Consider the following 9894-nt stretch of genomic DNA (forward strand, 5'->3'; position numbering starts at 1 on the left):
AAAAAAAAAAAAGAAATCAGGCAATATAACCAACTCTTGAATGACTAGAAGCCCTTTTATTTAATAAAGAGGGTTCATTAAAGTCTCTGATTAAGGAAGACTGGGTGAACCCAGCTTCCGCACCTTCTGTGAACCTTAATTCCATCTCTCAGCTCATTTTGCTTCCTTTGTTTAGTGGGGGCCAGGGAGACGGGGCATAGGAGTTACTCGAAGGAACTGGGCTCCCATTCTACTTTGTGACCTTAGGCAAGTCATGTATTCTTTCTGCACCTCACATACCTTTTCTTTATGGTGGGAAGATTACCAATCGAGGATTAATCATTATCACTTTAGTATGGAGCCTGGCACACAGAGAAAATCCGTAAACAGTAGCTACTGCTAGAAAAGTGATCACAGTTATTTTCCTCTGCTGCTGCTTTGCTAATAAATGATAATCTGAACTTAATATTTTCTTTATAGGACTGGGGACAAATGTGTATTGAATTTTAAGCCATGTGGCCTTTTTGGTAAGGAATTACACAAAGTTGAAGGCTACATTCAAGATAAAAGGTAAAATTTCCATTTTAAATGTTGAATAGTATAGATTTTGTTCACTAGATAAAATGTCGGTATTAAAATACATTGTCGGCTGGCGCAAAGTGCTGTAATCCCAGCACTTTGGGAGGCTGAGGTGGGCAGATCACGAGGTCAGGTTCAAGACCAGCCTGGCCAACATAATGAAACTGCATCTCTACTAAAATTACAAAAAAATTAGCCGGGCATGGTGGTGGGCACCTGTAATCCCAGCTACTTGGGAGGCTGAGGCAGGAGAATTGCTTGAACCTGGGAGGCGGAGGTTGCAGTGAGCCGAGATCGCACCACCACACTCCAGCCCAGGTGACAGCGAGACTCCATCTAAAAAAAAACAAAAAAACAAAAAAAAATTGCCATAACCTAGGAAACAAGCATTCTAATAAGTTGAAAAATCTTTCTTCTACAAGGAAGTTTATTTCATTAAAGAACCTGATTTGGTTGAGCACAGTGGCTCACGCCTGTATTCCCAGCACTTTGGGAGGCTGAGTGGCGAGGATTGCTTGCAGCCAGTTCGAGACCAGCCTGGATAACATAGTGAGACCCTGTCTCTACAAAAAAACTTTTTTTTAATTAGGCAGGCGTGGTGGCGCATGCCTGTGGACCCAGTTACTCTGGAGGCTGAGGTGGGAGGAACCCTTGAGCCCAGGAGGTTGAGGCTACAATGAGCCATGATTATACCACTGTACTCCAGCCTGAGTGACAGAGTGAGACTCTGTGAGTTGTACACACCTTTATAGTAATATTCAGTTGCAGCAAAACAGTCTATGGCCATGCCATCCTGAACACGCCTGATCTCATCTGCTCTTGGAAGCTAAGCAGGGTCAAGCCTGGTTAGTACTTGGATAGGAGACCACCTGGGAATACCAGGTGCTGTCAGCTTTAAAAAAACAAACCCTGGTTTGTTAACTAAACATCAGTTTTTCTTGACAGCAAAAAGAAGCTCTGTGCCCTCTATGGGAAGTGGACTGAATGTTTATACAGTGTTGACCCTGCCACATTTGATGCTTACAAAAAAAATGATAAGAAAAATACAGAAGAGAAGAAGAACAGCAAACAGGTGAACATCCTGTAAGGTGGTATCGAAGGAATAACTGGATTCTTCAATGTGTACTAATCCTTTTGGAGTTGGCCTGTTCTAGGGTCACAGTTTTGACTGTCTTCTGCCTTGTTGCTAATGCATGTCACTTTTCTCTTTTTAATGATCAGACATTTGCTTTAACAAGTACTCGGCATAGCCTTGTATAGGATGTGGACACCTATCGGTTTTTTAACTGTGGAGCAGTTATATGTGGAGCTTTGCTTTAATTCACATAGCTTTGGAATGTTGGAGTTCATCTTAATGAAACAAATTTTCTTTTCCTCCTGTTTATGTGCATCGAAAGTTGAAATTGTTGAAGATTTAAAATTTCCTCCAAAATTCTCTCTGACATTTTCATGCTTATCATCAGTTTTGTTGCCTTGTTCCGTATCATGAAATTACCGAAGTTAAGACTGTCGTAGTTAAAGGAGTCATCCCTGGGCTGCTTTCCTCTTCTTACTAAACTTTCTTCTTTGTGGGACCGTTAAATCCCAGCAGGGGAAGCACGTACGTGGCTTCTTGTCACGTGGTCCCAAGCAGGCTCCAGTGGTTAGCAAACTCCTGCCCCTTCCCTCCAGGCATAAATGCTCGAGGACTGCACCTCTTTGGACAGGAAATATTGGAGGATGTATTCCTTTCCAGTAACCAAGATAATGGTTCCAAGCGCAAACTCTGGGTTAGAATCTTAGCCCCACCGGTGATGAGCAGTACAAGCCGAGATTTCTCATCTCTCTGCCTCAGTGCCTTCATTTGTAACACGGGCACTATAATAGCACCTACCTGTTAATTGAGTTAACAAACATAATGGGCTCAGAATAGTATCTGCTCATAGTAAAGACTGATAAAGTCATTTCTGCCAAAAGTACTTCCTCAGACTGGCATCTTGAGCATCATCTGCGAGCTCATTAGAAATGCAGGCGGCCCAGCTTCACCTCAGACCTACTGAAGACCAGTCTCTGGGGCTCTTTAGCGTTTCTTATGCATGTGAACGTTCAGGAAGCCCTAAGATCCCTCAAAAGCAGAAGGTGTATTTATGAGTGACTTTCTTTTTAGACGGAGTTAGCCTTGCTCCCAAAGTGAAAAGAGGTTTATTAAAGGGCCGGAGCATTCTGCTTTCCTGTGGCTGGGGCTGTTTCTTTCTTTCTTTGTTTCCCTTCAGCTGTGTGTGCACAGTTCTGCTTCCCTCTTTATATCCCATGTTCCCGCCCACGGGAACTGCACCGACGGTGCTCCACAGCCAGCAGGAAACTGACGGGGCTGAGAAGGGCATGTCTGGGATTCTGGGACCCCCGGCACAAACTCCTTGGCGGCAGCTCCTGCTAATAGGAGGCACCTTGACAAAGACAACCTCCCAACACGCTTGCCTTCCAACCTCTTCACAGAGTGGGGATGGCCAAGAATGTTGGTGAAATTCCAGAGAACATTCCTTATACTCCCTAAATTCCCAGTCAATCTGTGAAAAAGTGCTTTTTTTTTCCCCTTGGAGAGAGCAGGTATTCTCACACATCCACTGCTTTTCTGGTCTCTCTCATTTCTGTGTTCCTGTCATCTGCCTACCATGGATTTCTGATGTTCCTGAACACAGACGCTGCGGGAAGTTTGTGTCATTAGCGTTGTCACCTCTGTGCTATTTTGTAAACTGTATATTCACTGAATGTGTCTCAGCCAGTAGTTCTAGATTTGTTCACTGTGTGATGCTGGGACTATGACTTACCCTTCCAAAGCCTTCATTCCATATGTCTAAAAAGCGGTCGTGACCTCTCCTCGAGGGGTTGTTGCATAAAGACCACATACATAGAGCACTAGCATAGCTGGGGCCGCGGGGAGGGGAGCCTGAGGAAACGCTGGCTCCCTGTGTTTCATCTAATGAAAAATTCTCTTTTCCCCAGATACATTCAGGATCCCTCCTGGTTTTGTGCCATTGATAGGTTTAGTTGCTTCCCCAAGAATGTAACCTTTTGTTGTTCTCAGACTGTTCCTCTCTAGTGCGTGAGCTCCACGAAAGTCAGGTAGTGATGGTACTTCTCTAGCACCCCAGTGGCTGGGCCTCCAGTAGTTCCTTAGTAGATACTCAAATGATGCTTTGGGAGGCTGAGGCAGGAGGATTGCTTGAACCCAGGAGTTGGAGGTTACAGTGAGCTGTGATTGCACCACTGTACTTCAACCTGGGCAACAGAGCAAGACCCTATCTCAAAAATATTAAAAATAAATACTCAAATGAATTATTTTGTCTTTAAAAAGGAAACAGCCTTAAAAACATAAAACCCTATAGGAAAGAGTGATGATGATAGTGACTTAAATGCGGATAACACTAAGTGGCACAACACACGAAGCTTGTGAGACTCTTAGCACCCACTTGGGCATTCAGCAGGTATCCGTTGGCTTCCCACACTGTGTTCAAAGTAAGGATATAAGAATTAGAAAGTCACAGTGTCCCTGCCCTGATGTAGTTTACATTCTAGTGGTGTGCAATAAACGATGGTTTACAATTTGTAAGTGTATATGTATTTTCCTAAGGACAGGGATATGTTCTAAGAAATCCTTAGGTGATTTCATCATTGTGCGAACCTCATACAGTGTACTTACACAAACTTAGATCGTGTATGTATTTTTATGTATATCTCTTTTTTCATGTGGAAAGCCAAAAGTCCTAACACCATTACTATCGGTCATTTCCCTTACTTGATCTGCAGTGCCAATATCAAATGCCATATAGCAGATTTCTATACATGCTCCGCTGTAACCTTAGGGGACTGCCATCATATTTACAGCCTGTTGTTGACTGAAAATGCCATTACGTGGTGCTTGACCGTATCTTAAAACTTTCTACTTAAATTTTGTTCATTGGTTGGTTTTTCTAGTTGAGCACCTCTGAGGAGTCGGATGAAATGCCAATGCCGGATTCTGAAAGTGTATTCATTATCCCTGGAAGTGTTCTTCTATGGCGAATAGCCCCACGGCCTCCAAATTCTGCCCAGGTGAGACTGGGCTTGCTGGCTGTGGCCTCACTGTCTGTGTTCAGCATTGTGGCGCTCTTTCCTGGCACGTGCAGGGTCAGCCCAGGCGGCATGGAGACAGGCAGGTTGGCATCCTGAGCCCCCACTGGCTCCCGGGTGCTCCCTTCTTGCCTGAGCTCAGCACGTCGTTAAGTGCATCATGCTGTCCATCCCTCTGGCATCTGGCTGGGAGGATGTGTTGGGTTAGCACTTCACTGGGGCTTCTTTAATAACTACTTAGCGGTAAAACCGGTCCTTATTAAATATAAGCTGGTGCAGCCTAGTCAGTACCAGCCCTCCAGACCCAGCAAGGAATGATTTTAATGAAGATAAAAGAATGTTGATTTTTGCTTAGAGTTCTATTTAAAGTTGATCATGATAGAGAATATTTATTCTGCAAAGCCTGCTTTGAGATTTTTTTGAGAGATACCCACAGATGGTGCAGATTTTGGTGAAAACATTTAGATATGTGTGATCTGAGAAAGACTGGCCATTGTTACCACGAAAGGGAGGGGGTCATTGTCAAGTCAACCCTCTTCTACTTTCAGGACATTTCATTTTGCGTTATGCCTTGGCATATTTTAATTTCATCCTTTTGCTTCTTTTCAGATGTATAATTTTACTAGTTTTGCAATGGTTTTGAATGAAGTAGACAAAGACATGGAGAGTGTGATTCCCAAGACAGACTGCAGGTTACGGCCTGATATCAGAGCCATGGAAAATGGAGAGATAGGTAACTAGCATGTGCCGAAGCCACCAGTGAAGACTCATTTCTCAGGGGATGATGCTTTGTTTTATTCCTGGTGATTGTTAGCATCATTGGGGTACTAGCATTTTTAGTCTCTCTTAGAGATTAAGTTTGAGTTAACATTCAATTTAAATTCAGTAACTTTTATTTTAAATTTGGAAATCTGAGCAGACCTTATTAGCTCATATTATTGTGGTAATACTCTCCTGAGAATTTAATATACTGGAGATGGCCAGAGGCATATTCCGACTAATTAAGTCACTGTCTACTTCAGGCACCTTGTCAGCCTCAGAGGAGAGTGTGGCCTCCCCTTGGTTAATTATAACTTAAATGTTTTTGTGTGTTGGTATAAGTAGGTGTATATACTTATGTAGTATGTGGGATATTTTGATACAGGCATACAATATGTAATAATCACATCAGGGTAAATGGGGTATCAATTACAACATTTTTTTCTTTTTTATACGGTCTTGCTCTGTGTCCCAGGCTGGAGTGCAGTGGCGCAATCTTGGCTCACTGCAACCTCCACCTCCTGGGTTCAAGCTATTCTTGTGCCTCAGCCTCCTGAGTAACTGGGACTACAGGCACGTGCCATCACACCCGGCTAATTTTTGTATTTTTAGTGGAAATGGGGTTTCACCCTGTTGGCCAGGCTGGTCTTGGACCTTCCGACCTCAGGTGATCCGCCCACCTTAGACTCCCAAAGTGCTGGGATTACAGGCGTGAGCCACTGTACCCAGCCCATTTTTATCTTATAGTGTTAAATTTCTTCTAACTCAGTGGTTCTCAAAAGGGGGACATTTTTCCCCCCAAGGAGACATGTAGCAAAGTCGGAAGACTTTGGTTGTCACTTCTTAGGAGGGACTAGTGGCATCTGCAGGCCAGGGATGCTGCTAAACATCCTCTCCCACACTAGGCAGCCTCTTATGATAGAGCCATCACATCTAACATGTCATAGTGCCACAGTGGAGAAAAAGCGAGACACAGCAACAGTATTTTGGAAGACAGTTTAAATTTCTTAAGAATGGCATCTGAAGGAGCTTTGTGAGGTCTCACTAAGAATTTAGAATAATTTCACATTTATTTAGTTTTTACACCCAGTTTTTCACTGAAGAATTTTAACACAGTTGTTTTGGCCTTAAGAATAAACAGGTTGTTCTTGGCAAGGTTGTTAAGAGCATAGGCTGTCAAAGAGATGCTGCGTCTGTGATACCAGCTCTGCCTCTTACTAGCCCAGGTATCTGTTACAATTTTTGCTTGATATTTGACTGGTATTTGTGTTCTAATAAAAGGGAGATACGTGTAGATGGTTCTTTTGTGAAGTTCTTGTGCTTAATACTGTGCCTGGCATCCTTTATGTAGTGTTAATGGTTTGTATTGATGTTCTTATTTTAGATCAAGCTAGTGAAGAAAAAAAACGACTTGAGGAAAAACAAAGAGCAGCCCGCAAAAACAGGTCCAAGTCAGAAGAGGACTGGAAGACGAGGTGCGTGCCTGAGTCAGGGGGTGTGGCTGAGCCCTCAGGCAGGCTACTGTGTGCAGACGAGGCAGGGATGCCAGACACTGTGACCCCAGAGCAAGGGCCTATCTAACACAAACCCCGCAGAGTTGTCCCAGGCCTGAAAAAAAGTTATTTCCACTGACTTTTATCCATTCATCCACTGATGGGCACAGGTTGATTCCGTATCTTTGTTATTGTGAATCGTGCTGTTATAAACATAGGGATGCAGGTATCCCTTTGATAAATTGACTTCCTTTCCTTTGGATACCCAGTAGTGGGAGTGCCAGATCCTATGGTAGTTAAGTTTTTTTAAGAAATCTCAGGCCAGGCGCGGTGGCTCATGCCTGTAATCCCAGCACTTTGGGAGGCCGAGGCAGGTGGATCACGAGGTCAGGAGATCGAGTCCATCTTGGCTAACATGGTGAAACCCCGTCTCTACTAAAAATACAAAAAATTAGCCGGGCATGGTGGCAGGCGCCTGTAGTCCCAGATAGGAGGCTGAGGCAGGAGAATGACGTGAACCCGGGAGGTGGAGCTTGCAGTGAGCCGAGATCGCGCCACTGCACTCCAGCCTGGGAGACAGAGCAAGACTCCGTCTCAAAAAAAAAAAAACCCCAAAAAATCTCCATACTGTTTTCCATAATGGCTGTACTAATTTATATTTTCACTACCAGTGTATGAGCTCGCTTTTTTCTGCATCCTCGCCAGCATGTTTTTCTTTTTAATAATTGCCATCCTAACTGGTGTAAGATGATAATCTTGTGGGTTTTATTCACATTTCCTTCATAATTAGTGATGTTGAGCATTTTCTCGTATCCTGGTGGCTATTTATATGTCTTCAGAAATGTCTATTCATGTCTTTTGGATTATGTGTAGCATGGTATATTAGAAAAATCATGGTCTTTAACCTTAAACCTAAATTTGCCATCAGTTACTAGGTTGGGCAGGTTATTTAACTGCTTAGACATTCAGCTTCTCATCTGTAAAATGGAGGTTTAAGAGTTTGAGGCCAGGCGCGGTGGCTCACACCTGTAATCCCAGCACTTTGGGAGGCCAAGGTGGGCGGATCACGAGGTCAGGAATTCGAGGCCAGCCTGACCAATGTGGAGAAACCCTGTCTCTACTAAAAATACAAAATTAGCTGGGTGTGGTGGTGCATGCCTGTAATCCCAGCTACTGGGGAGGCTGAGGCAGGAGAATCGCTTTCACCCCGGGGGGCAGAGGTTGCAGTGAGCTGAGATCGCACCATTGCACTCCAGCCTGGACAACAACAGCAAAACTGCTTCTCAAAGAAAAAAAAAAAGAGTTTGAAGGGCATTTACACTGAACCAGTGCCTTACATACTGCTGTGGGTATGCTGTAAATGTTAATTTCGTTATCCTAATTTATTCCCAACTACTTAAAAAAATGCCTTGTTGTGGAAAATAAGACCCAGGCTAGAGGGTAAACCGGTTAGACAAATACATTGTTTTGAACCAACCTATTAGAAGACCCTGCTTCTGTCAAGTAGCTTGCTAGATTCTGGTGGGAAATCCATATGCCTTTTGCATGTTATCATTACCCCTTTTGGAATATTATTCCACAGACCTGTTCCCTACCTAAGCAGAAAAACAGCATCATCACTTCAGCATCTCTTTAGAAATCCCTCACTCACAGAATGAGTTGCTGCAATAGAAAAATACTGCAAGCTAGTGAAGAAACAGCCTGTGATTTTCCAGTTTCCCCTGTAAGTCTTGTCCTTTTTCTTTTAACAGGTGGTTCCATCAAGGTCCTAATCCCTACAATGGAGCACAGGACTGGATTTACTCTGGCAGCTACTGGGACAGAAATTACTTCAATTTGCCTGACATTTATTAAAATGCATACAAGTCAGGGTGTTTGGCTAATCTACAAATAAGTCTTAAACCTATGTTTTTAAATTTTTTTTCCTTGGTTTCTACTTATCTTTAAAAAAGAAAAAGAAAAAACACTCATGAGATAACTGCATTTCACCCAACAAAAGCAAGGTATAAGGCGATATTGGTGATGAAAGTCTTAGGAAAAACGCATAATTTTGCTATAAAACGTACTTATTTGGAATACTATTTTATATAGAGGTAAGAGAAAACTGCTGGGGAATATGCTTTTTATGGTTGCTGTTGCCATATTTACTGAAGGTTTATACCTAAATGTAACTTTAGCTTTATGGAACTATATAGTAATCCCAAATCAAGTTATTTTGAATATTTTTATGCTGTCATGCTTGAATGTTTTAGATGTAACCTTTGACATATTTAGAACTCTCCTCCTATACAATGTTTATTGCTGAAATATAGAGGTTATGTCATTTTATAAAGACTCCATTGATAAGATGGCTTTTATTCATACTAATCCTCCCAATTTTACCCCTTCCATCTTCCAAGAAGAAAAAAAAATGCCTGAATAATCAGAATAGATATTTCTGATTTGAAAATTCTAAAGAATTAAACTGGAAAAGTATTTCGTTTACTTAGTGCTCTGAATTTACTTTTACAGTTTTCTGCAGTCAGTATCATTAAAATGTTTAAGTTTACATTTGAACTGAAAATATGTATAAAATCTAGAAATTCACAAAAATGCCCTAGAAATATAGATTTTAATCACTATTACATAATGACAAACCTTGTTAAATGCTTCCACTTCCAGTGGCAAATGCCACTAGAGAAATTAAGTTGCACTCATGTATGTAAGTATCAAACTATATAAAAGGAGGTCTTGTGCATTTCAAGTTTGCAAGGTACCTGTGTACTTAAAATATGTGTGGAGACCTACTGTACAGTAGTTTTGCCCCTTTAATTGGGGCACATTAATCTTAAATCTTATAGTATTTATCCACCCAAACCCCAGACTGAGATACTGCTCCCAGGGGCCTTAGGTAGCTGCCAGTCCATGATTTTAATTGCTGTCTTGAAGTTAACAAGTGTTATAATGAAATAATCTACCTGATGCTAAATAAAGGCTTTAGAATGTTCCCCAAAAG

General features: G+C 42.2%; 1 protein-coding gene and 1 pseudogene across 5 annotated transcripts in view; both read left to right on the top strand.

Annotated features, from left to right (window-relative positions):
- Nucleotides 1-9893, top strand: part of OSBPL1A (oxysterol binding protein like 1A) — a 239526-nt gene extending 229633 nt beyond the window's left edge. For 3 of the 5 annotated variants that reach the window (XM_030810631.1, XM_030810634.1, XM_030810632.1), the window contains 6 exons: nucleotides 460-549; nucleotides 1504-1630; nucleotides 4513-4629; nucleotides 5257-5380; nucleotides 6791-6881; nucleotides 8651-8844. In XM_030810631.1, coding sequence (XP_030666491.1) covers nucleotides 460-549; nucleotides 1504-1630; nucleotides 4513-4629; nucleotides 5257-5380; nucleotides 6791-6881; nucleotides 8651-8753 — 652 coding nt within the window. In that variant the 3' untranslated portion in view covers nucleotides 8754-8844. Of the gene's footprint in view, nucleotides 1-459; nucleotides 550-1503; nucleotides 1631-4512; nucleotides 4630-5256; nucleotides 5381-6790; nucleotides 6882-8650 lie in introns of all 5 variants that reach the window. The other 2 variants (XM_012506331.2, XM_030810633.1) reach the window with 2 other exon arrangements.
- Nucleotides 1334-1452, top strand: LOC115835008 (annotated as a pseudogene).
- Nucleotide 9894: the final 1 nt, after the last annotated feature.

This window comes from Nomascus leucogenys, chromosome 4 (assembly GCF_006542625.1).
Source record: "Nomascus leucogenys isolate Asia chromosome 4, Asia_NLE_v1, whole genome shotgun sequence".
Taxonomy (NCBI): Eukaryota; Metazoa; Chordata; class Mammalia; order Primates; family Hylobatidae; genus Nomascus; species Nomascus leucogenys.